Source organism: Bos mutus, chromosome 23 (genome assembly GCF_027580195.1).
Source record: "Bos mutus isolate GX-2022 chromosome 23, NWIPB_WYAK_1.1, whole genome shotgun sequence".
NCBI lineage: Eukaryota > Metazoa > Chordata > Mammalia > Artiodactyla > Bovidae > Bos > Bos mutus.
The window spans coordinates 46,346,906-46,374,775 of record NC_091639.1 but is presented as its reverse complement, the minus strand read 5'-3'; the positions used below and the strand labels follow the sequence as shown (position 1 = coordinate 46,374,775).

Here is a 27,870-nt window from a genome sequence, read left to right as displayed (position 1 = left end):
GCATTCTCCTCTAATCAATATGCTTTACAAGCATTTAGAGATACAGATAAAAGCATATGAGAAAGCCAAGCAGCACTCCCAGAGGCCAGGGTTTTAGCTGGAGAAGGGCACTGACTAAGCCCTTTTCAAAGAAGAGGATAAGGCGGTTTGCTCAGTGGAGCTGACAGCCCCATCCTGCCGCGCAGGCTTCACAGCGGCGCCGGTCCCGTCCTTCCGTCGTGGGCAGGTCCCGCAGAAGCTTTGTTGCGTCGTCTGTTCTGGACTCCAGGCTGCAGCTCAGCCCAGCACGGTGCCTGATACGCTGCTTCTGTCAGGCCCCTGTTGCTTCCTCAGTGAACCTGAAACCAGATGATGCTTTCCCCCGTGTTTGTGATATACCCCTGACTACTGTGATGGGAAGATGAAAAGTGTCACTTTGTGAGAAGTGAGGTGAAAGTCCGGAAGGAAAGGCATTGCGTGATGACTCCTTCCTGTGAAGGCTGAGGAGCCCCGCTGCGTTGTGGGTGCAGAACGTGAGTCGCCCGGTCAGGCAGGAGGAGCTGCCACGCTGATGCTCTGCGTTCTTCCACAGCCCAGTGCAGGGTCTCCGTTCACTTCGGGGGCAGGAAGTTTACTCTTACTTATAACTGATATTAATGTATTTATCTAGCGTTAAATACGTACAAGTAAATAAAACAATATAATAAAAAGAACCAGCCTGAATACTCTTTGGAAGGACCTATGCTGAAGCTGAAGCTCCAAGACTTTGGCTACCTGATGCAAACAGCTGACTCACTGGAAAAGACCCTGATGCTGGGAAAGATTGAGGGCAGGAAGAGAAGGCGACAGCAGAGGATGAGATGATGGGATGGTATCACTGATTCGATAAGGACACAAACTTGGGCAAACTCCAGGAAATGGTGAAGGACAGGGAAGCCTGGCCTGCTCCAGTCCATGGGGTCGTAAAGAGTCGGACATGACTTGATGACTGAACAACAGCAAGAATTACGTACGTGTAAATAAATGAATAAGTAAAGTTTGCCCAACTTACCTATTGTTATTTCCCTCAGCTCAGAATGTAGAAGACTATTGATTGAAGCTAGCTTTTCCTCACTGGGGAATTTTCTAATAGTTTGCTGACAATATTAGTAGATTCTTTGCAGCCTTATTGCATGTGAGGAAGAAGAAATCTTTTCCTTCTAACCTTTCTAGGTTCCTGGCTGGGCTGTAAAACAAAAGACAGATAAATAAGAGAAAAGCATACAGATTATTTAATAAGAACTTTGTATAATCAGGAGCCTTCGAGGAGAAATGAAGACCTGAAGAAACGGTTAAACCTGAGTGTGTTTTAACACCAGGCTTGGTGGGGAGTGGAGGGTCACAGGGAAACGTGGCAGAACAGAAGGGCATAAGCCAAGGGCAATAAACTTGAGAAGTTCAGGAAGGCCTGTCTGTTCAGATTCCTCTCACCTGCAGAGATAAGGATGCTCCTTTCCTCCAGGTGCAGAGTGAGCACCTCCCCACTGAGGGTCTCATGACCTGCCTGGGGGTGGGTGGTGGCAGCGCCCTTCCAGCACCCACTGTCTCCCAGCTCCTTCGGCTGGAAATGTCCAGTTTGCCCAGGGGCTGTGTTTGGGGTTGTGCGTCCTGAGCCCTGTCTTGCAGGTGTGGTTAGGTTTCTCATCCCTTAGGATCTTACAGAAAACCCCGTTTCTAGGCACTGTCAAGTCGGCTGTGCTGCAAACCCAAGGGAAATTCAGAAACTGGTTTTAAAAGGGGCTGATGAGGAGGACAAGCAGGGGGAGGCAGAAGCTGGTGATGAAGATGGGGGCGTGCCCTGCTGGTGGAGAACTTGACCTTGAGAGCGGTCAGTGTGTCAGGGGCCGGGGACGAGTCACGTTGGACTTGGGCATGGAGTTTGGAAGCAGTTGCCTGCATAGTCGTGTCTGACTCTTTGTGACCCCATGGACCACAGCATGCCAGGCCTCCCTGTCCATCACCAACTCCCGAAGCTTGCTCAGACTCATGTCTGTTGAGTCAGTGATGCCATACAACCATTTCATCCTCTGTAGAAGTAGATGTTTTTTCTGGAACTCTCCTGCTTTTTTGATGATCTCTGGAATTTCATGGTTCATGTACTGTTGAAGCCTGGGGTTGTGCGTCCTGAGCCCTATCTTGCAGGTGTGGTTAAGTTTCTCATTTCTTAGGATCTTACAGAAACCCCATTTCCAGGCACTGTCAGGTTGGCTGTGCTACAAACCCGAGGGAAATTCAGAAACTGGTTTTAAAATGGGCTGATGAGGAGGACAAGCGGGGGGAGAACTTTGAGCTTTACTTTGCTAGTGTGTGAGATGAGTGCAGTTGTGCAGTAGTTTGAACATTCTTTGGCATTGCCTTTCTTTGGGATTGGAATGAAAACTGACCTTTTCCAGTGATCAATGCAAAGAAATAGAGGAAGATAATAGAATGAGAAAGACTAGAGATCTCTTCAACAAAATTAGAGATACCAAGGGAACATTTCATGCAAAGATGGGCAAAATAAAGGACAGAAGTGGTATGGACCTAACAGAAGCAGAAGATATTAAGAAGAAGTGGCAAGAATACACAGAAGAACTATTGAAAAAGATCTTTATGACCCAGACAACCACAATGGTGTGATCACTCACCTAGAGCCAGACATCCTGGAATGCGAAGTCAAGTGGGCCTTAGGAAGCATCACTGCAAACAAAGCTAGTGGAGGTGATGGAATTCAAATTGAGCTATTTTAAATCCTAAAAGATGATCTTAATGTGATATAGAAGAAATGTCTGTGTGAAAGACGGAGAGATCAATGACCTCAGAGGGAAGCTGTTGAAGCTGGGAGGACCACTGTGTACATCTAAAAATGCTGAACTGAACACCGATGGCCTGAGCTGTGGATTCATGGTGCTGACATAGTCTAACACTTGATGATGTCTTAAAGAATTTCTTTTTTTCCCTTCTTCCAGTTTCATTGAGATATAATTGATATACAGCACTGTATAAGTCTAGGCTTTGCGGCGTAATGACCTGACTTACATGCATTACAAAATGATGACCACAGTAAGTTTAGTGAGCCTTCATTACCTCATATAGATACAAAATTAAAAGAGAAAAAATTTTCTCTTATGATGGAAAGTCTTAGGATTTACTGTCTTAAATTTCATATATAACTTACAGCAGTGTTAATTACCTTCAGTTCGGTTCAGTCACTCAGTCGTGTCCAACTCTTTGTGACTCCATGAACTGCAGCACGCCAGGCCTCCCTGTCCATCACCATCACCAACTCCTGGAGTTTACCCAAACTCATGTCCATTGAGTCGGTGATGCCACCCAAAAGTATAAATCTCATCCTTTGTGGTCCCCTTCTCCTCTCGCCTTCAATCTTTCCCAACATCAGGGTCTTTTCAAATGAGTCCGCGCTTCGCATCAGGTGGCCAGAGTATTGGAGTTTCAGCTTCAGCATCAGTCGTTCCAGTAAATATTCAGGACTGATTTCCTTTAGGACGGACTGGTTGGATCTCCTTGCAGTCCAAGGGACTTTCAAGAGTCTTCTCCGACAGCACAGTTCAAAAGCATCAGTTCTTCGGCGCTCGGCTTTCTTTATGGTCCAATTCTCACATCCATATGTGACTACTGGAAAAACCATAGCCTTGATGAGATGGACCTTTGTTGGCAAAGTAATGTCTCTGCTTTTTAACATCCTGTCTAGGCTGGTCATAACTTTTCTTCCAAGGAGTAAACGTCTTTTAATTTCATGACTGCAGTCACCGTCTGCAGTGATTTTGGAGCCCAAGAACATAAAGTCTGTCACCGTTTCCATCGTTTCCCCATCTATTTGCCATTTAGTGATGGGACCAGATGCCATAATCTTAGTTTTCTGGATGTTGAGTTTTAAGCCAACTTTTTCACTGTTCTCTTTCACTTTCATCAAGAAGCTCTTTAGTTCTACTTCACTTTCTGCCATAAGGGTAGTATCATCTGCATATCTGAGGTTATTCATATTTCTCCCTGGAATCTTGAATCCAGCTTGTGCTTCATCCAGCCCAGTATTTCTCATGATGTACTCTGCATATAAGTTAAATAAGCAGGGTGACAATATATAGCCTTGACGTACTCCTTCCCCTATTTGGAACCAGTCTGTTGTTCCATGTCCAGTTCTGTTACTTCCTGACCTGCATACAGGTTTCTCAAGAGGCAGGTCAGGTATTCCCATCTGGTATTCCCATCTCTTTAAGAATTTTCCACAGTTAATTGTTAATTTCACAGTTAATTTTCCACATGTTAATTACCTTAATCTTGTTGTATATCACATGCCTAGTACTTATTTGAGAGTTTATGTGCTTATAGGTTCAATTCAGTGCAGGTTATTAACTGTTAATTTCCTCTGTTGGGATCTACACATACATTAAAGCTACACCACCCTAAGTGATCATGAAAAGTATAAAACTGTGGAATTAAACCTAAGTTTAAAGATGTGCAAATACGGTCAAATAATACGCATTTTGAAAGGCTCTGTGTCCTTAGTTGTACATGAGTTATCTACATTTACCTGACTAGTCAGCTCAGTTGCATTATAATCTTGAAAGTACAAATATACAAACAGATCTCTCTGGTGATTTTCCTATCTTCACTTGCTCTTGTCACTTCACTTAAACAGTTGCTCACAGATGATGTGTTCGAAGGAGTTTTCATATCATAGGTCCAGTTTATATCCCACAAGTCCGTATGAATGTTTAGTCTTTTCCCTTGGGATGTATTCGTATCAGATGTCCACTTCTTTATTGATGATTTCTTGGCTGTGCTCAGGCTCCGTTGCTGTGCGTGGGCTTCCTGTAGTTGCAGCGTGGGCAATCTGCCCTTGTGGTGCTCGGGCTTCCCATTGCGGTGAGCGGCTCCTCCTGGGAAGTGCGTGGGCTCCACTGCTTGCAGCACACAGGCTTGGTGGTTGCAACACGGGCTCTGGGGCACCGGCCAGGAGTTGCGATGCTCTGGTTTAGTTGCTCTGCAGCAGGTAAAATCTTCCCGGGTCAGGGATTGAACCTATCCGTGTTCCCTGCATTGGCTGGCGGTACCGCTAAGGAAGTCCAGATGTCCATTTTTTTAATTTAAATTTTTTTTATTTTTTAAAAAATTTATTGACATATAGTTGATTTATGATGTGTTTCTGCTCTATAGCAAAGAGATTCAGTTATGCATATATATATTCTTTCCCCTTATGGTCTGTCCCACGATACTGAATTTAGTTCCCTGTGCTACACAGTAGGGAACGGTGTTTATCCATCCTATATATGATAGTTTTCATACGATGCCCACTTTTGACAACTTTTGTTACCAATTTTTCTATTTTCAAAAAGAAAAATGTTTCACAAATAAAAGTAGCAAAAATCTATGTTGTTTTAGGATTTTTCCAGCAGGATATCTATCAGATGGTATACAGGAAATGCACAGCACTGCTGAAGTGCTCTTGCTTAATATTTATGCACAATATTGAGATGCATTTATGAGGGAGAATCAATAGCTAAAATTAATGTAAGAACATCTACCAATGTAATATGGACAAGACTACATTTTTATTATAATTGCTTCCTTACAATGCATTTTATTCATTCACTGCCAGAGTTTTCAGATTCCACTGGAATGAAAGCAAAATCGAGCCAGGAATATGCTAACATTTAAATTGCATGTCCATTGTAGGGGTATGGGGAATCATATTTATTGGAAACCTACATGCCTTATATTAAAAGTTTTATACATTATTTTGTGACTTTCTTACCTGTTTAAAGAATTTCTTATCAAAATTGTTTAAGTGTTCTTGTTTGTGATTTTTTAAAAAAACTCTCATGGGAAATATACTACTCATTTTCAAATAAAATTTAGAGATACCGTGGCGCTGGTGGTCGGATTGTGTTTTGATAGAGCACGTGTGCACAGTCCCTCACATGTGAGTGGGGCTGTTTGTCCGTCACTTTTAGAGAACTGCATTTCCCCAGGTGGTTGAAGTAGGAAGCAGGCTGCTCTTCTTCTTAGACCGGCCCCGGAGATGCAATCTAGTGCATATATCTTGATGGATGGATGTTAAGAGCTTAAGTCCTGAGGTCGAGGAGCCCCCCTAACACACCAGAGCGGCCCCTCGCCAGCCCCACAGAGGTGTAGGTTCAAGCCTCCTTGGGCTTCTCTGTTTATTTCGGAGACTCCCTTGCCCGCCTTCCCCAGGGGCGCCTGGGTGAGTGGGTCCTCCTGACTCTGTGTTTCATCCTGGAGTCCCAGGGCAGCTGGTCTTGGCGAGGGTTGGGGCAGGCCCTCAAGGGGAGATGATGAGCACCAGATTCTCCGCAGTCCGTAAGGAGTGCAGCACTCAGCCCTTGTGCTGGGGAAGAACGCCTGGGGTGAGTGGGTAGGAAGGCAGCCTGGAAGTAAGCTAGTCTTGCCTGGAGTCTGTCCTGGCGGGCAGTCTCTGTGAGCTAGTCCGCCTTTTCCAGCATCTTCCCTCACTGTGCCCTAGAGCCCGGAGGAGGGTCCGTTTTTTTTTTTTTTCTTGGATTTATAAAACTGTCCCTCCCTTTTCATTTAAAAAATCTAAATTGAAGTATATTTGATTTACAATATCATATAAGTTTCAGGTATACAGCTCAACGATTCTCTTATACATCTGTGTGTGTGTGTATTTTATATATATATATATATATGGATTCCCTGCTGGCTTAAGACCGTAAAGAATCCGCCTGCAATGCAAGAATCCCAGGTTTGATCCCTGAATCAGGAAGATCCCCTGGAGAATGGAATGGCTACCCATTCCAGTATTCTTGCCTGGAGAGTTGCATGGATAGAGGAGCCTGGTAGGCTACATCCCATGGAGTCACAAAGATTTGGACAGAACAGAGTGACTAAATATATATATATATGTTGTATATATAATTTAGGTTAACCTTGAACTGTTCTAAGCCTTTGTTTTCTCATCTGGAAAGCACAGAGAATAGTGCCCTCTTCAGAAATCTTTTAGATTAGCAAAAGCTCAGGTCTGTCCTCCAGTCTTCCATAGCAGTGGTGGTGGGTCATGATGGTTGCATTTTTATGGTTTGTGTCATAGTATTGCCTATGAGAAGAGGAGTATCGCATTGAGTATTGCATATTGAGGAGATGGCCCATCTGAGAAGGGGCTGTGGTTTTCTGTTGCAGTGCCAGATGCCAGTTAGACGGTGAACTCCAAATAAAGGAGTGTGTTTCCCATGGTCTGGCTGAAGCCCACACCGTGTCCCTTCCCGTGGGCATGGCAGTTTGAGATGAGATGCTGTGATTATTTGTGTGCCATCACATCTCTGGTTGAGTTTAGCCCGGATAAAATAATCCACATAGCAGCAACCTGGTAGAGTCATAAACACAAGATGGCATTTCAACCTTCTGCCTGAGCAGAGAGAATCTGGCACTTGTATTTCCTATAAGAGCATTAACAGCCTTCTAGTCCTTGAAAAAACAAAGCAAAATCTCCAAAATCAGTAACACTTAACTGAATTCTTGAAGAATAGTGTAAAAGCTCTATTTCTTAGAGTTAAGTACAGTTATACCAGGAAGATATAATATAGGTGCCCTGACCTAAAAGTAGAAATGTGTCCTGTAGATCTGTGCCCAAGTTAATGATCTTCAGGGTTATCTTTTTTTTTAATCTCACAGTTTGTCTCACATTGTTCACAGATGTTTTAAGCATCTCATTATGCATAAGCTTAAAAAACTAAAGAAGCCCTATTTGCAGACACTTTGATTTCACTGGAGCATAGTGCATGCCTGCGTGCGTGTTAAGTTGCTTCAGTCGAGTCCGGCTCGTTGCGACATCATGGACTGTGTCAAGACCAACAAGTCTTTGTGACACCATAGCCCACCAGACTCCTCTGTCCCAGGGATTCTGCAGGCAAGAATACTAAACTGAGTTGCTAGTTCCTCCTCCAGGGGAGCTTCCCCACCCAGGGACTGAACCAGTTAAGTCTCCTGCGCTGGCAGGCGGGTTCTTTACCGCTAGCGCCACCTACGAAGCCCTGCTGGAGCACTGTATGTAACAGCAAATTTAAAAAATCGATGAATAGTTGATATAAGCTGGTTGTATAACACAGTGGCTCACACTTTTTAAAGGTTTTACTCCATTTGTAGTTATTCTAAAATATTGTCTGTATTCCTGTGTTGTACAGTATATCCGTGTAGCTTACTCCTTTTCTACGTGTTAATAATAGTTTGTAGCTCTTAATCACCTACCCCTGTCTTGCCTTCTCTCCTTGCCTCTCCCCACTGGTTACCATTAGTTGGTTCTCTTTATCTGTGAGTCTGTAACAAGAAGTTTTAATGTTTCTTCTCATTTGTTAAATTCCAGACTTTTGGTTTGTGGATTTAATTTCTGATGCAGACTTTTCTTGATCATTTTAAAATTAATTTTCCTGAGTTGACAGGATCAAATAAAAATATATATATATATATATATATATATATATTTTTTTTTTTTTGGCAAAGAAAAGCATTTTTAAAAACAGGTTCCCAGGAACACCAGTGCTGTGAGATGCCTTGGGGTAAGGTGGGGGTGGTGGGGAAGGCTTCCTTTGCCAAGAGTTTGGAAAGCAGCCTTCCCACATTGGAGAGATTTATGGTACACATTAGCATATTAAAGACTGAATTTCTGTGGAAAAGAACCCTATTTAATCCAGTGTTACACAAAACCACTTGGTCACGGATTCTTTTTTTAATCAAAGAATATCTATTAACATCCCTTTGAGAAATCCTGCAGAAGAGTTTTAGAAATGACTGTTTGTAAGCAAGTCTAATTAATTTTGTGTTAATTCGAATCCCAGATTTGGACAGGATCTAGTTAATTTGGTTGTCCTTGCAGGAATGTTTTCTCACAGCCTTTCTTCTGGGTCATTGGCTTTCTAATTCATGGATAACTCACACTTTCAGCCTACTTGAGTTGTAACTGAGCCAGAATCTGCTCATTGTAACTCCCACCCTCATATCTTGGGTCAGCAGGATATTAAACATGTATGTCAGCTCTTAAATATGTGAAGAATTAATTCTGTCCCTTTTTTAAAAGTTTTCTTGTCAAAAAGTTTTAAGAACACTTAAAGCTTCTGTTGACTAAAAAAATATGTACAACCTATAAGTTGAGAGTTAGGTTTTATTCAGTGGGGATGTTGGACTTGAGCCCAGGAGACAGGACCTCAGGTGACCCGGGGAAAGCGGACTCCGAGGGGCAGGAGAGGAGCCAGGCTACATACAGGTTTACAGCAAGGGCAGGTAGTCTATGGAAATATTACTGTTAGTTAAAAGAAAACGAAATCTCTCATATGAAGAGATTTAGCAGTTTTCTGTGTATGGGAAGATGCTAGTGGCCCGCTTGCTGAAATTATTTCTTTCCTATGTGTTTGGCCTTCTGGGGCCAATCCTGCTTTCTTTATTGTTCACTTGCTTCTTCCTTGTTTACCGTTGGGGAATGTGGTGGATGGTGCCTCTCACACCCTGCCCCCCACCCCCCCACCCCCCACCCAGGCTCCTCATCTCTTAGCTGATGGCTTCTGAATAGCTGGCTTTGTTTCACCTGGGCTCAGAAATTTGCATTTGGAAAAGTATTGTTTATTGGTAGAGCCTAAAGCAGAAAATACTTCATTTCACACTTTCATAGCCTTCATTTCATGTGATGATTCCATTTTTACACTGCATATTTGTTTTTCTAGCACGTTCTCTTTGTGTTCTTACCTGTGTTAAGACTTGAGTTGAAGGCAGACAGTGAGTTGAAGGAAAGTCAGTCAGGTCATCACAGCTGTGCAGCAGGAGCTTGGGCCCACGTTATCCACTCTGTGCTCAGCACCTTCCAAATTATCTCTGACCTTCCACCTCCCTACCTTTGTACGTGTTGAGCTGTTTCCCTGTTTACTTACCTTTAAGGGTTTTTTTCTTTCTTGCAGAACAGCCCCTTTTGCTGTAACTATTTTCCAGTTTTTCTACAAAGAGCAAGTATTGCTTTTATTTTCAGAAAAGAACAAGATAATGTTATTTTATAAAACCTTAGTCTTTTTCATTCTGAATTTGCTTTGGGAAGGGAAGGCAGTTGGATCATTCACCTCTTTCACAGGAATGGCCTGATAATGACAAATGTGCTGCTATTCCCCAGAGTATTTGTGTTTCAGATGTCTTGGTGGTGATGCTGGTGGGAGAGGCCTTCAAATATGGCCAGAGGGCCAAACCAGGCCACAGCCTGTCTTTTTGTACAGACCATGGGTTAAGAATTATTTTTACAGTTTTTTAAAGAATTAGAGACAAATCAAAAGGAGAATATTATTTGGGGGCATATGAAAGTTATATGAAATTCAACATTCAGTGTCCATAAATAATTATGCGGAACCCAGGCATGCCCATTCATTTGTGTGTTCTTGTACCACATGGCCCTTAAAGCCAAAAATATTTCCCACCTGGCTCTTCACAGAAAATGTTTGTGGAGCTCTTATCTCCGGGTGAGGTTTTGTGTATATTTAGGGTAAGCTTTTGTGTGAATTCACTTTGCTCTGAATCTCTTTGTGAAGATGGCTTTCTTTTCCTACATGTAAGATCTGCTGTGGTTCAGTGAATGAAGTTTTATACCATAGCTGCATTGACCTGAGCCAAATAGATGGCCAGCATTTCTCCAGCAAAGATAGTTTATTCAAGAGCAGCAGAGAATTGCAGTACAGGGTCTGCAGCCAAGGGGAATCACAGGAACATTCAGGCATCACAAGGGAGGGGACCACTGTTACAGTGGGGAGAGGAGGTGGGTGCGCTGCGATTAACACAGACCTCATGGCTTTTCATTGGCTGAGCCCTGGCCGGCTAGGAAGGTGGGTCTTCTCCTGCTGGGCTCCGCTGTCATCACAGACTGTGAGAGCGCCCCCTGCTGGCCACCTGACTCTATTTAATTGAGGTTTTTAAAACTTTTAATTTATTAATTTTTTACAGCTGCTGAATGTGCGTCCTTCTTCGATTTATTTTTTAAAATGGCATTCGAAAAGGCCAACTCAATACATTGCTTCATATTTCAGGCAAGATTTTCTTTTTGTGATAACCCTTTTTGAATGAGATGGAGTCAAGAAAGAGATACCTGCTTCAAGTAAGAGTTCAGTAAATCGTGCTGATGGAATTGTACTCCTTGTCCTTCAAATTAGATGTTTCCCAGCTGCATCACTGGGTAGCCCTTTCAGTATGGCTGTTCCATTTGCTTTTTGCTCTTTTAATATAGATCTCCTTTTTTGTTTAGGTGAAAGTGGTTGGCATTGCCAGTTTTTCTAGCCTCGTTAGTATTATAATTAATATAATGGTTTAATTATTAATTGATTACTTTGGAAACTATTTTTAATAAATACAAATCATAAGTCCTTTTAAGTGTATTTTCATTGTGTGTACCTCCAGATTGGAACGGCCTGACTTCCTGTCTTATATTCAGGGCGCTTTTCTTTTTCTTGATTCCTGGTGAATTCTGATGAGTGTAGTAAGCATGTCCTGTGTGCAAACAAAATTGCCACTCAGTAACTCAAAGGGCGTGTGAGTTATATAGTTTTAGCTCTCATACAGTATTTAGGTCTCTGATCCATTTGGAAGAAAAGGTTCAAATGAATCCTTTTGCATGATGAATATTAGTTTCTCAGCGTCATTTGTGGAAAAGATTCAACACTGAATTGCTTTTGTTCTTTTGTGAAAAACCAATTGTTAGGACTTCCCTGGAGGTCCATTGGTTAGAACTCTTCCAATGCAGGAGGCGCAGGTGCAATCCTTGCTTGGGGAATTAAGATTCCACATGCTGTGTGTGGTATGGTGAGAAAAAATAAAAAACAATTGTCCGTAAATATGTGTCTATTTCTGGACTCTGTTGGGTTCCATTGATCTATATGTCAATTTTTTAAAAAAGCATTTAAAAAAAAGATTCTTGTTTAAGTCCTAAACCTTGGTTTACCTGAACTCCATTCTGGCAGTCACTTCCCAGGTCAGTTTGGATGGGTCAAGAGGAACACTTAGAGGATTTGGTGCAGGAGTGGAGGTTTCCCTCTGTGTGTTGGTCATTGAGCAGCATTATTTAGCTCCAGCTGTACGAGAGGACACAGTGCCAGGTACCGATTGTCACAGATGCCCTGGTGGGCCCTGCAGGACAGACAGATTCCCTCTGGGAAGTGGGTGATGGAGTTCATGATTCTGTGTCCTGAGTTTCTCTTTTCTTCCCCATCACCAGGCAGGCACTCAGGAGCCCACAGCTGAAGGCATGGCTAAGGTCACAGACAAAGTACAGATGGCTCGTCTTTTATTTATTGAACAGAACTTCTTTGTCTGCTGTATGAAGGGTACTGTGTGAAGCACGAAGCATTTATAATGAGGACCTAAGACTCTGTCCTCTTAAGGGGCGTACGCTTGTGCTATCATGTACATAAAACTCTTCTTGAAGGAAAAGGACGGTCGGTGCCCTGGTATAAGCCAAGGAATACGGGAGGGCAAAGGAGGGATGCTTTCACGGTTTCGGTGACACTGGAGTTTGACCTTGAAGAAAGAGCAAGATTCAGTAGCCAGAGGAGAGGGGACAGAACAGCATTTCGGGTAGAAAGAATACCTCAAGTGCAAGCAGAGACCGCCACTGTCCATCCGACATTCCTTTCCAGCTCTCTCAGCCCTCGGGGTTGGAAGTGCAGCTGTCCCGCCCGGGCGCTGGGGCGCGTGTGTGCTGCAGGGCACCGCAGCTGTGTCCCCACTTCACCTTTGCACACGTGGCCCCTGTGTTTCAAGGCGGTCTCTTATCTGTCTAAAAGAGAGGATGTTCAGAACAGGGACTGGAGGAAAAATAAGATCCGCTTAGATTTTAGGCTTTAGTAGGCGGCGTACGTGGGTATCGCCTCTGATTCTGGTCATGAATGCCTGTGAGGACTAACTGTCGAACGTCCGTGGTCCACAGGTCTCTGCTGAGCAGTTTGAAATCTGGAAATTTGGTAAAATTGCAGTGTCATTTAGGAGGTAGTCCTTTTTTTAAAAAAAATTTAAGTATATTGGATTTACACTGTTAATTTCTGCTGTACAGCAAAATTATTCAGCTATGTATCTATATGTATCTATATATACTCTGTATCTTTACATATCTTTATTCCATAAAAAGAATACACACACACACACATACACACACACATACTTTTTCACATTCTCTTCCTTTATGGTGTATAGGATGTTGAATACACTTCTTTGTGCTATACAGTGGGACCATGTTGTTGTCCAGCCTGTGTATAATAGCTTACATCTGCTAAGCCCAGCCTCCCGCTCCATCCCTGAGAGGTGATCACTTTGAAGAAATTGATGCCAGCTTTTTAAGCTTGAATCTTCCCACAGAAGGTATAATTCTGTGGCAGAGATTCTTTTCAACAACAGCGTATACAACATGTGTCAAAAATTTTCTTTATTAGTGATGGATAAACCAATATTTATGATTCTGCCCACATGTTTGGGTCTGGGGGCCTTGGAGTTTCATCTGGATTGAAGGAAACGTTTTAACAGGGGGCAGGTTTCAGCGTGGTCGGGAGCAGAAGCAGTGGGATCGCATGATCTGGGGGTGTCTTTAAAAATAGTCTCCATGCTCATCTCCCTGCGGCAGTTGTCCTGTCCTAATCCCGGTTGCTTCAGAGGTTTAGTGAAGAGGATGCAGCCAGTTGTTCTCAGCTGTTTACTTGTAAGGACTCGAGGACCTGGGCTTATGTGTAAAGAAGGGTGAATCAGTTGCATGTGGAGTATCAGAGAGCATCGCAGGGTTTTAAAGGGCTCAGAACCTTAACATGCGCTCCTGAGAGACCCTGAGATTTTCTAGTCCTCAAGACTTAAAAAGACATGAAGCCACGGCTCGTGTCATCCCTCTCTTGGAAGCACAGTGCTCCGAACGGCACACGGGCAGTGCCCGCGCCGGTGTGACCCAGGGCAGCCCTCCTGGCCGGCTCCCCACCCAGAGTGGCACCCTCAGCCCCGGCCCCGCCGCCTGCAGAGGACTCCCCACCTCCCAGTCCTGAGCCTTGCCACCGGGCACCATCCCAGCCGCTGGCACAGCCTCGCTCATCGTCCTCTACAAAGGAGGCGAAGTGACTCCTTGAGGGCTTGGTGGGGCCTTTGCTTTTTTGTGTGCCCCGAGGTTGTGGTTCTTTTTGCTATAAACAGTTGTCCTAAAAGGAATTTTATTTTATGTATTTAAAAGAAATTTAAATTGAAGTGTAGTTGATTTACAGTATCTTGTTAGTTTCAAGTGTACAGCACAGTGATTCAGTGTGTGTATATATATATATATAGAATATAGTACATTATAAAATATAGAATATACTATATAATATATATTTAATATATGTAATATATATTATATTGTATATTCTATAATATAGAATATAATATATATTTAATATAATATATGTAATATATATTATATTGTATATTCTATATTATATTCTATATATATTATATATAGAATACATATACTATATACTTTTCAGATTCTTTTGCCTTACAGGTTATTACAAAATATTGAGTAAAGTTCCTGTGCTATATACAGTAGGACCTTGTTTATTATCTATTGTTTTTTGTTTTTTTTTTGCCAAGAGGCATGTGAAATCTTAGTTCTCTGACCAGGGATCAAACCCTTGCCCCCTCCATTGGAAGTGAAATATTGACCACCGGACTGCAAGACAAGTCCAGTTATCTATTTTATATATAGTAGTGTGTATATATTAATCCCAACCTCCTACTTTGTCCCCCAACTCCCCTTTCCCCTTTGGTAGCCATAAGTTTTGTATGTCTGTGAGTCTCTTTCTGTTTTATAAATAAATTCATTTTATATCTTTTTTTTTTTTTTTACATTCTACATATATTTGTCTTTGTCTGACTTACTTAGTATGATAATGTCTGGGTTCATTCGTGTTGCTGCAGATGGCCTTATTTCATCCTTTTAATGACTGAATAGTATTCCAGCGCATATATGTACCACATCTTCTTATCCATTCATCTGTCCGTGTACACTTAGATAGCCATGTCTTGGCTACTGTAAATAGTGCTGCAGTGGACATAGGGTTGCATGCATCTTTTCGAATGATGATTTTTTTTCCCCAGATACATGCTCAGGAGTGAGATTGCAGGGTCATATGGTAGCTCTATTTTTAGTTTTTTAAGAAACCTTCGTACTGTTCTCCATAGTGGCTGTTGCCAGTTTACATTCCCAGCAGTGTAGGAGGGTTCCTGTAAAAGGTATTTTAAATGGTGCCAAAAGGAGAGAAGCCAGCTCCTATTCAGGACAAGTGTCCACTTCACTGTTGAATTACTGTGCAACAGGCTGGGCTCTGACAGCCGGTCAGGCGTTTGACACAAGCCCCAGAGGAGATGATTCAGCTCAGAGGTATTCAGAAAGCAGGGGCCACAGCAAGCCTTTGCGTTAGAATTGCCAAGTCGTTGGAGGTTCTGACCCTCTCCCTGACCCCTCTCTTGGACTCTTCTCTCTCTGCCCAGCAACTGCCGAAGGCCCTCATGTTCTTTCTCACTTTCAAAGCTCTTCTCTGGACCCCTGGGTGCCCCAGGGTGCCTCCCTCCCACACCCAGCCCCCACAGTTACTCCATCTAATCACTAACGGTGATCAAAGCTTCTTTGAAATTGATAACAGACAGGTGTTAAGAAGAATATCAGTGTGATAAAGTGACTTGGAATTCGGAGGCAATGACCGATCGTTTCTTTATCCCAGGAGCTGTCTTATTTTTATCTGGTTTATTTACTTGAGTTCGTCTCCAGTTTCTAATAGTTAACCTGACCTAACTTACCTTATTGGGAATACCTTACCAGAGAGTCATTTAGTGGGGGTTTATGGAGAAGGAAATGGCAACCCACTCCAGTATTCTTGCTTGGAGAATCCCAGGGATGGTGGAGCCTGATGGGCTGCCGTCTGTGGGGTCGCACAGAGTCGGACACGACTGAAGCGACTTAGCATTAGCATGGAGGAAATACACATTTCTTGAACTAGTTGTAAGTTTTGGGCATGTCTGTAACTTAAATTTTAAATGAAAGTTAAAATTAAAAAAAAGAAAATTTAGGTGCTTCCCTGATGTCCAACGGTTAAGACACCTCCAATGCAACGGACACGGGTTCAGTCCCTGGTTAGGAACTAAGATCCCATGTACTGTGACATGGCCAAAAAAAAAGAGTACTTCTAGATAAAGTTGGTCAAGAAAAGGGAAAAAAATGTTAAACATTTTTTACATGATTTGTATTGAAAAACATGTGCAATTCTGTTTCAGAACTTTTCCAGTAAAAGCTAGAATTTGAGAAAACAGTGGAATTTGTTAAAAATGTTGGTGATAAAGTAATAGGACTTTGATAGTGGAGCGTGGACTCCGTATGTCAGATCGGCTCATTTCGTGTGTTTAGGACTTGGCACGTATGAGCTCACATTGTGTGTTGCTTTTATAATAATATTCTGCAGAGCAATCATTATCTGTCTTGTTACATCACTGTAGTCACATGCTTACATCTGTATCAATTTTGTTTCCCCGACCAGCTCATTGATTATTCCTTGTCAGTGCTGAGTGACTCTGGCACCCGCTTTCCCAGCTCTTGCTTCCTCTTGCCCAAACTGTAAGAAGGTGAACGGGAAAGAGATGAGTGTCAAAATGCAGATGATTGGTGTCCTCCCATTTCCTGATGTTTTTATTGAAAACTGTCCATGATTTCTTGAAGTGGTAAATGGTTTAAAGAAAGACGTGTGTCAGGTATGAGCCAGGTGGGCACTGGATACATTGAAAGGAGAGACCCACATCGTCCGGCCGAGCATCCCTGCCTTTGAGCTCAGTGACTATCCTGCACCTAACCCCCACCCTTACCCCGCCACCCCTTGTAAAGCTCACACGGAATGGATGATGCTAACGTCTTTGTGAACCAGGGCTCCTTTGTTTGACGTTGTAGTATGGAGGCTCTTTAGAATACATCCTTAATGAAAACCAACCCCCAAACAGTGGGCAGATACACAATAATATGTACAGTAATTGACTTCTGAATTTTATTTTTCTCCTTCAATTACATTATTTATAATTGTTCAGCACCAAGACATAATACAGTTCTGCAGGCCATAAAAGATGTGCAGACCAAGGGGAAGACCCATGCAAAAACAGATTTTTATCTGTCTTTCTGTTGTAAAAGGGAAGAACTGAAAAGAAAAGTAGACCCACATCAGACCAAACTAAACCAGAACCAGCCACCCAAACCCCACACAAATTATTACAGAAAATAATTTCATCCTTTAAAATTTCTAAAAGTTGAAATCTTCTTTTATAAATGTCCCTATGACAGTGGTAAAATTATACAGAAGAAAATCAGAAGTACCTGGGTTAAAACCATAATCAAAAAGCTCCCACATCTTGACGTGTTTACCAGTAAGAAAGATGACTTAACGACCGGTAGTTCTACCTCGTGATGAAAGACTAGAGAAAACCTTTTGATTTTGTTTGGTTTTTTAAAATTGGTTGTCGACTGTCCATCTGAAAGCTTAAAAGAGAAGTCTTTGTCTGAGAACTAATCATGTCCTTTATGGAGTAGACAGATTATTGGTACTACTTGGGGCCAACAACTGAGTTGTTTGAAATGCTTCCTTATTTTATTCATTAATACCTTAAGATGTGTGATTAATGTCTTTATTTTATGGTTAGAAACCACTGAAGGAGATAATTATGAGTTGCCTTAATGCCGACCTAACATACTGCCTAGAGAAAAGCATGACCACCTTTTTATTACATCAGATAATGATATTTACCCTTTATATTTCCCTGAACCAGATTAGAATTTATGGTAATTTAGCAAGAGTCTGAGCTGTGGTTTTATTTCTTCACCATTCTTGAAGAAATAGTACTGACATAAGTTTGTAATAAACAACCATTCAGAAAAGGCACCTACCGAAGCGAATGCAGTGTTTTGAAGCATTTCTGTGCATTTTTAAAGCATCAATTTACCTATCAATAATTGATGTAGTAACTTATTGGCAGGTTATTTTTATTTTTGAAGTAGGACTTGTAAGGAGCTCACTCCCAAGAATGTGGTTGCTTATTTTTCCTGAATGTATTTGTTCAGAATCAAAAAATTGCTTTGAATAACATCATCATTTGTAGTTTCGCCTGAAGCTGAGTCTCCCGTTTCTTTCCACCCAAGGCTGCGAGGTGCTCTGTCTTGGGGCAAGCCTTTATTATTTATGTGCCTTTCTAAAGTTTGGGGTTGTTTGCCAGAGTGGCGTGTCCTTCAGCTTTAGGACTGCCCTAAGAGGGGCCTGGCCATCCTTGCCCGTGGTCTGCTCCTTGCTGCTGGGGTGGGGGCATCCTCTTTCCCCGGGCTCACGAGGGACTGCGTGGCCTCTGTGTGCCCCGCACCAGTGGCCTTTCCTGCATCCTCGCCTATTGCCTGGACCTCCAGCAGCTCTTTCTGGGTTTGCTCAGGATAGGGTGGGAGCTTTCATGTTGCTCAGAGATGGTGTGTCCTCGTTCTGCTTGGGGCTCAGCGGCTGGCTTTGCTCAGTGCAGGCTGTCGGTACCCAGGAGGAGGTCAGCCCCCCATGTCCTGCCCCTGCGCCCCATCCCCGCTCCTGTCCCCTTGGCATCCCGGACGCTGTCCTTCCCCGGAGCTGGGAGCTCCCTCGTCTGGCCCCCTGTCCAGTTCTTTACTTCAGGTGGGACACTCCCATCTTTGGGGGAGGCCTTCTCAGACTCCCACAAAGTTTCTGTCATCCCAGCCTGTGGGCCTCAAGAGGTGGCGTGCGCTCTTTATCCACGTCTGCACCCTTCGCGTCAGTTTAGGGGCTTGCCTGGTGGTCCAGTGGTTGAGAATCCACTTCCAGTGTAGGGGTGTGGGTTTGGTCCCTGGTTGGAGAACTAAGACCCCAGACGCTGCAGGGCGTCTCAGCCCTCCTGCCGCAGCTACTGAGTCTGTGACTTAGAGAGCCTGCCTCATGCAGTGAAGAACCACTTTTTATTTTTGTGGCCAAAAAATAAAAGCAAAGTGGTACCCTGGCATATGAGGAATGCTTAATAAATATTTGCTGACATGAACTGCAGCTCTACAGTAGCACTAAGGATAAATATGGGAAGTGAGATTTTCGTCTAGATTGACATCAACCACTAAAAGTCAGACTTTTGAAAAAGGTATCCTTAAGCATTACATAAGCAACTGTGTTTATATGCCTGAAGGTCAGCCCGATCTTCAGACTTGAATTTGATTTAGCCCACCTGAAATCAAGCAATTACAAGCTAAAATAAAAATTCCAGAGTGCTGTATTGAGCAGTTGAGCCATTGCGATGATGAAGACCCAGCATACTCTACTCTGTTCTCTATCGGAAGTAAAATGGGAATATTTTTGTGTCATCAGCAGGACCTTGTTCAGGGTCTCACCCCACCCATTTCGCATGTATTTCTCTTCCTTAGGAAAACTCCTAAGCAAAAGATGAGCGCCCTCTAGGGGTGAGCTTGTAGGTGCAATGCAGGACCGCATTTTAAGAAAGCCTGCAAAATTCTGGGAGAATCCCATAGGATTCAGAAAACACAGAAAAAGATGCTTCATCCCTGTTATGTAATTCAAGTTATATAATTTAACCCCAGAGTGTCCCAGAGTGCTTTCAACTTGCTCATCATTTCCTCGAGCTCTATTTATTCAGACAGCTTTCTGTCCCACAGGGAGAGAATATCCAAAATGAGAAGAAAGAATGTTTTATTAAAAAGTGAAAGCCGAAGGTTGAAGCTCTTGGCAGTTCGCAGTCATCTGTGAAGGAAAGTTACCAGGCCACGTGTCTGTGACTCAGACATTGGACAGAATAAAAGGCTTTTCTGTGGCAGCTGAACTATTTCCTTCCTTTTTCACCCCGATTGATCACATGCCTGGGTATTTCTCTAGGACCTCAGCTGCTTACACTCAGTTCGCCCATTAGCACTCCTTCCTCGTAACACTCTACTTTTTATTTTCCATAATGCTGATATTTAGTTTTTACTTGGCATTCCTTTTCTATCTCGTTTGTTTGTCGTGAGGAAAATGAGTCATGCCTTATAAAGCACTTACACAGGGTCAGGTCCGTTTATGTATTTTTATTATTGTTAATAATGGTGCATTTGTTTTATATGGAGTCATGAAGATGAAAATAATGGTATCTTGCATTTAGGTAGCATTTTTCATACACAGTATTTCTCTGGAACCTCAGAATGTCTCCCTGAGACAAGGAAGATAAGCAGTATTCCATGATAAATAATGACTCAGCATGTTTTCAAGCATTACAGAAGCTGAGTTAATCTGTTTCTGTATTTCTTCCTAAAATTCTTAGCAGCTTTCCATTTTACATATTTTCTCTTTTAAGTTGACAGTGATTTTTTTAAAAAAGATAACAGTTTTATTTTCAGGTCACAGAATTCTCATTCCCTAGTTTGAACTCGAGGCCTTCTGTTTTCAGTCTTTATTTGCAGGTGAGGAAACGGAGGCCTCGAGAGGTTGGGTAGCTGGTTCGTGAGGCCTGCGGCAGAGGCGGGGCTGAAAGCCTTTTTCCTGCGTAGAATGTTTTCTCTTTCCCTTACTTGGTTTTGCTTGGCTTAATCTTCTTCTTTAAACACGCCTAATTTAATTTTTCTTTATTGGTGCATGAATGTGGTTGTGGAAAAGGACCCCTTGTGGTGGAAAGTTTCCCTCATGTCCATGGTTGGGTTCAGTCTGGCAGAGCAAGTTGTGAAATTGCTTTTATGTGAAATATGCGTTCAGAATCATACCTCATCTTTTAAAAAATTGATTTCTAATTGATTTTTAATTAATTGATCTTTTAAATTTTAATTGAAGTAAATCTACTATCTATAACGTTATGTTAATTGCTGCTGTATGGCAAGTAATTCAAGGCCTACGAGATTCCCGCATCCATGGAATTTTCCAGGCAAGAATACTGGAGTGGGTTGCCATTTCCTTCTCCAGGGGAGAACCTGGGTCTCCTGCCTCCGAGGCAGATTTTGTTACTGTCTGAGCCACCAGGAAGCCATGTTTCATAGATCGCTGCATTAGTGTCACGTTTTAGATTCCACGTGGAGAGGTGCCCTGTGGTCTGCGTCTTTCTCTTTCCGACGTACTTCGCTTAGTGTGATCCTCTCTAGGTCCGCCCATGCTGCTGCAAATGGCATTATTTCATTCTTGCTAATGGCTGAGTCGTATTCCTTTGTATATATGTACCACATCTTTTTCCATTCATCTGTCGATGGACATTTAGGCTGTTTCCACGTCTTGGCTATTGATCACACCTCATCATTAACCGTCCTGGAGTGAGAAAGACAGAGGAAGTGCATCTGGATTGAAGTGTGGCTCTGGCAGGCACGGGTGGGCACAGGGGACCAAGAGCGCGTGGCTTTCTTAGCTTTGATTGTTCGTTCCTGCCCGGGGCGGGGGCATCCTTACGGTGTGCTTGTTTCCACTGTCCCTTCTGAAGATGTCAGACCTGCATGATAGACTTGTCTATTTTGAGAGATTCGACAGCTGCCTCAGGGTCAAGAGATGCATAATATTGTTTATATAACTGTGGTCTCTCATGTTCCTGCTCAGGCTCTCAAGAATTAGTCTACTTTCTGATTACACTGGAGATACTCAGAGGAGTATATTGATTTAGATGTACACATATGCATGAAATTCACAAGCTTAGCTCTTCTGCCTTGTTTTTTTTGTTGTTGTTAATTGAAGTATAATTGACAGATAACATTATATTGGTTTCAGGTATATGACATCATGATTTGATATTTGTATATGTTACAAGATGATCAAAAATTCTAGTTATAATACCATTCATCTCCAAAGTTAACTTTCAGGACTTGGTTTCTTGGCAGCTTTCAAGTATGTGATACAATACTATTGACTACAGTCACCCTGCTGTACACTACATCCCCATGTCGTATTTATTTTATAACTGGAAGTTTGTTTCTTGTGATCTGCTTTGCCTGTTTTCACCCACTCCTGAGCCCCAACCCTTGGCAACCACCATTCTGTTCTCTGTATCTATGATTTTTGTTTTGTTTGCTCACTTGTTGTTTTTTAGATTCTACTTATAAGTGAAATCATACAGCATTTGTTCTCTGTCTGACTTATTTCACTTAGTCTAATTCCCTCAAGGTCTCTGTTGTTTAGCGGCTGAGTAACATTCCACTGTGTGTCTTCTTTATCCATTCGTCCATCCATGGACATCTTGTTTTTAAGTGGGCCCTTAGCCTTACATTCAAGCTCATGGCTTGGAATGAGACCACGTCAGTTCTTACAGGACTCTGATATGTGAGTAGAAAATTGAGTATTAGCGTTCATTTCACATGTGTGCTTGTCTGCACATGTGTGTGTTATGTATATCACAGATTTCTTCCTGAAAAGATCCTTGGAAATTGGCTCATCTCTGAAATGTAATTGAGTAGTTCAGGGGAATGTCATTTAATGCCATTTATTTAATAGAAGGTAAATATTTAATGGAAGGAATACTCTCTTTGTACCTTATTTAGGTATTTATAGCTTTTCTAAATAGGACTGTCTGAAATGTGTTATGATGTGCTCCTTTTTTTTTTTAAGAAAAATGAATTATTTTTAAGCTTGCTTTTACTATTATATAATTATCTTGTGACACCAAAGAGTCAGCTGATATTCCTTGGGTATTGGGAAATCAAAATAAAAATATCAACTTGTGAAAATGGGAACACTTGGTTAAAAATAATCTGACTGTTTCAGTTTTGCTGGTCATTTTATAGGTTCTATTGGCATTAATAGTTACTTAGAGCTATTAGGCCTGAGTGTAATGTTTACATTATTTGTCATTAATGATGCATAGATGGGTAAATGAATATTAGTTGAATATTAAAAAGTACTGTGACTTAGGCAGAAAGTCCCCAAATACTAGTCATAGGAGCTGAATAAGTTTGATATGAAACTCTTAAGGGAATTTTATCCTTCACTAATTACAAATAGTTTCTGACAGTAAATCATACTGTAAAGCATGTAGTCAGTTAAGATAATAAAATTTAGTAGTATTAAATTTTTTTTTAATTGGAAGATTTTAAAATTGGGGTATGGACTCAATGGACATGAGCTTGAGCAAACTCCGGGGAACAGTGAAGGGCAGGGAAGCCTGGCGCGGTGCAGTCCATGGGGTTCGCAGAGTCGGACACAACTGAGCGGCGAATGACGACAACTAGTTAAAATGTCCCGGTAGTTTCAGCTTTACAACAAAGTGAATCTGCAATATGTATACATGTATCCCCTCTTTTTTTTGGATTTCCTTCCCATTCAGGTCACTGCAGAGCAAAATTTAGTGGTATTTAAACTGCTTTTGGAGAAGGAAATGGCAACCTACTCCAGTGTTCTTGCCTGGAGAATCCCATGGATGGAGAAGCTTGGCAGGCTGCAGTCCATGGGGTCGCACAGAGTCAGACACGACTGAAGCGACTTAGCAAGCTGCTTTTTTAGACCCGAAAATCTTAACCATCAAAGGCTGGCTTCCAGTTTACGTTAGGCCCTTTCTTGCTGGTTGCTCTGGAGTTGGAAAGTTTTGACCATATTTTGGATCTTTTTGTTTCTTTCTGCTGTTTAGTCACATGACACTTTGCACGTGCACAGAAGCTTGACTCCTGCGTGTAAACCTCCAGAGTGTGTGTCCACGCAGACAGGGGGCCCGCAGGCCTGTGCCCACGTGCTGTGGGGGATGCTGGTCTCTGCCTTTGTGCACCCGTCCTCGGCTCGCGAAGTAGCACAGCCCAGCATCAGCCCAGGGGAGCAGGTTGGGGTGGGCCTGCCCGCCGTGGGACAGCTGCGCTCGAGACCTGCTCTGACCGTGTCTGTCTGGTCGAAACTGAGTGCGTGTGCCAGGGGTGTCCCTCTGTGGGAAAAGCAGAGCTCTGGGGAAGTCTTTGGTGGTTTGAGCTATAAACTCAAACGTAAACCATCCTTGTTAACTGTCAGTTACTGTGAGTGTGGTTATGTGATTTATCCCTCCCATGGATTGGGTTGGGTTTAACATACACACACTACTGTATATAAAATAGATAATCAGCAAGGACATACAGGGAACTCTGCTCAGTACCCTGCAGTAACCTGTATGGGAAAAGACTGAAAAAGAATCGATATATGTATAACTGAACCATTTTGCTGTGTACCTGAATCAAGAACAATATTGTAAATTAACTGTAGTCCAATAGAAAATTTAAAAAGAAGCTATTCAAAAAGAAAAGAAAACCCTTCACCACAGGAAAATTTATGCTGTGCAGAGAAATCTTGAGTAGAGGCCTTATAACCTCACATATATTTTAAAAAACTTTTAATTTTGAGATAATCATAGACTCACAGGAATTTTCAGAAGTAGTACCTAGAGTCTCATGGACCTTTTACCCAGGCTGCATCTCTGGATTTTTAACATGTGGAGGGCGTGCCTCTGGCATCTTGAATTTTGGGATGCAGAGATCAGGAAGACCAACTCGGGGCTGGGGGGCTCAACACTCAGCTTGTTAAGGTGTCCCTGGTTGCTGTCTCAGGAATGGTGATTCAGGTCAGGGCCCGTGTAAAACACCTCATGAATGAACACACGGGGAATGTTTTCTCCTCGTCCACTTTCTCGTTCGGGTGTTAAGGATAATCCAAGTTCTATAACCAAATATTTTAAATTGTGTTTCTGTACATAGGTTCGAAAACACGTGAACGATCTCTATGAAGACTTGAGGGACGGACACAATTTGATTTCTCTTTTGGAGGTTCTTTCCGGAGACACCTTGGTAAGTTTTAAATTTCATAATTTATTTGGAGGAACGTGTGGTCCTTTTTGCGTATGACCTAGTATGTTTTTGGCACAAACTATTCAGATTTTTGCAGCATCCGTCTTGTGAGCTGCTATGAATTCCGCTGGAAAGAAGAGTTCTGGTTAGATTCTAAAGCATTTTCAGACTTTAAGTGGTGTGCATTTGGGAGATGGAAACACTTTGATGACCTTGCTTATGTAATCAGTTCTGTAATTAAAATACTACTGCTGTTCTTTTTACCTTGGTTTTTTTTTTTTTAATGCTTAGCAGAATTTGGATGCATAATATAACCCCCTATTAAAAGACTCACCAATAGCAAGGAAATAAGCACCGCTTTCTGACAGATGGTCTAACCCCTCCACAGGTGTCATCTCCTTTTTTGTGAACATCCCTCCCCCTCTCGGTTACCCGGTCTCCTTCATTATGTTCTGTTCATGCTCTTCTTTTCATTTCTGGTCTGTCTGTGTATTTGCTGTCCTGTCTTCTGTCTGTTATATTCATTAGCCAAGGGAGCGAGATTTTTTGAAGACCTTACGGTTGGTGAGTGCCTCAGAAGCATGCGAGTATGAACGGCATGAGGATGTGGAGGATGAGGATAAGGGGGTAGGTGTCGCCCCCGTAACTCGACTAACCTAGCCGGTACAGTGCGGTGAGCGCTAACACCGTAGAGTAACCCACGGCTTCTGGCTCCTGTTTAGAAAATGGTGCAAAGGCCCAAAGACCCACAGGGAGGTGGATGTGTGTGGACCAACAGATTGGACAAAGGACATATTTTCTCTTTAAATTTATTTCTGTATCTGTATGCATTGCATGGTATTTGAACATACGTGCTTAAACTATAGGATGGCATCTGAGCTAAAGAAGTTTATATACCTTTTGTATAAGTGTGAAGGTTTACAGTTACAACCAGCCTGCTAATTTTTATGCACATCAGTTCCACTTTTGAAATTCATATTTCAGACATAACTGCTCATTGCTTTATTGGAAGGAACGTATGGACATTTATTTTATATTTAAGACTATGCTTTAAGTCATGCCTATTGGCAGTTGGTATTAGACAGACATTCTCTGCCTGCCTTATCTGTCTCATTTTATTTGGGGAGGATGTTTTAAATGCCAGGCTCCTGACAGAGCTGTTTCACCCCTGTGGCACTCAGTCACCTGAGCCTACCTCTGCAGGACAGATGCGCTTCTTTGGTCATCATATCCCCGGAGCCCCCTGTTCTCACTGGAACGTGTGTTTTGTGGATGCAGTGGGGATTCATCGCCATCATTTCTCCTGTTACATGGGGTTATTTCCCCAGTCTGGGGTCCGCCGTCTGTTTAATTCTGCTGCCTTTGGCTTCAGCAACCTAGTCACATTTCAGCTCAGCTCTCAGTTTTCTTTTTTTCCCTTTGGAAGATTTTATGTGGTCAGTTATCAGCTCCATCCTTTGTATTTTTGTTGACCATTTTCTCAGCTCTGTTTCCTTATGTTTTCCTTCTGCTGACTTGTAACGTTTCTTACGGGAAACGGCATCAAGGAAAAGAATTATGGTTTGTCAGGTTCCCTGACACAGCACGTCATCACGTCCATCCCCAGGCAGTGTCAGACTATTAGAGTCCAACCGATTGTGTGCAAAAACAAAAATAAAATAAAGAGGAAATATATTACGTGGCTTTAATTGCTTTTCTCTCTCCTGTATCATGGCTAAGTAAACCTTTACTGCCTTTCTCCTTCTTGGTGGTTTTTATACTAACTGCATGCTACTTTACCTCATTTTCATTAACATGCCATACATGTATAATTAAAAAACCCTCTTGAGTTAGAGTTTATTAAGAAGGCAAATGGGGAATGGTATTTAATTTTTTGCGTGCATCCATAGCTAAATAATTGTAGGCTAGACGTGTAGTTTAGTGAATATGAAATGTCTGTATATTCTGTGATACTTTCTCTTTTCCGTTTGTTTAAATAAAATATTCATAGTAAAGGATCTATTTAAATAAAACATATTCAGAAAAATCCCTAGTTTACATTGAATCTCAGGTAATTCAAAAAAATGAAAATATCATTAAAAATTTAATGGGTTTCCCCAAACAGTAAATTTTTGACAGTATGACGAGCATGCAGTGTATTTATATAGTATATTCAATATATTTAGCATGGTCAATGGTGTCAGAAAATATAATGTTTTTCATACCCTGCATTTTTCTCTTCTTAGCCCAGAGAGAAGGGTCGGATGCGTTTTCACAGACTCCAGAATGTACAAATTGCACTTGACTATTTGAAAAGACGCCAGGTATGATGTTTGAATTTCAAAGCTGTAATCATATAATACAACACATGTGTGACTGAATAAATCTGCATAGGACCATGACAGGGAACGAACAGGTTAAATTTGACTTTGAGTTAATCATTAACATTTAATATGATTTGATAATGATTTAATGATCATTAACAGAGGTTCTTTGGTGGCTCAGAGAGTAAAGAGTCTGCCTACCATGCAGAAACCTGGGTTCGATCCCTGGATCGGGAAGATCCCCTGGAGAGGGAAATGACAACCCACTCCAGTATTCTTGCCTGGAAAATCCCATGGTTGGAGGAGCTTGGCGGGCTACAGTCCATGGGGTTGCAAAGAGTCGGACACAACTGAGCGAGTTCACTTTCCTAAGCATTAAACTTGTGCTTTTGTGAGACTGATATTTTAAAATATTTTTAAACGTTTGTTCCAAAGAAAAGAAAATTAATCGTAGTGTAAGCCCAGAGGAATTATAAGTGGCTACATTACCATCTGAATAACAGCTACTGATTTTCCTTCTATTAGAATTGTAATGCTTTTGCCTGGGAAGTTAGCGACATTTTAGTAGCAACAGAATGTTAAGAATGTCAAAGAACAGTTATTAGTAGTGGGGAGAGAATATTTTTTAGACTCACTTTACAAAATTGCCTTATTTTTATAAAAGATAGTTTATATAATATTAAAAAAAAACTTTGCATGTGTTTATTTTTAAAATGTAGTAGTGAGGAGGCAGTAGTTCATATTTTAAAAGCAGGTACAACTGGATGATTTAGAAGCGGTTAAAAATGA

The 27,870-nt window shown here is 42.0% G+C and overlaps 1 protein-coding gene across 20 annotated transcripts in view; it reads left to right on the top strand.

Annotated features, from left to right (window-relative positions):
• The window catches only part of DST (dystonin), a 516,386-nt gene that overhangs the window by 234,760 nt on the left and 253,756 nt on the right, over positions 1 to 27,870 (top strand). For 10 of the 20 annotated variants that reach the window (XM_070361385.1, XM_070361379.1, XM_070361382.1 and 7 more), the window contains 3 exons: positions 24,689 to 24,778; positions 25,307 to 25,405; positions 27,004 to 27,081. In XM_070361385.1, the coding sequence (XP_070217486.1) occupies positions 24,689 to 24,778; positions 25,307 to 25,405; positions 27,004 to 27,081 (267 nt within the window). The remainder of the gene's footprint in view (positions 1 to 24,688; positions 24,779 to 25,306; positions 25,406 to 27,003; positions 27,082 to 27,870) is intronic. The other 10 variants (XM_070361397.1, XM_070361384.1, XM_070361393.1 and 7 more) reach the window with 2 other exon arrangements.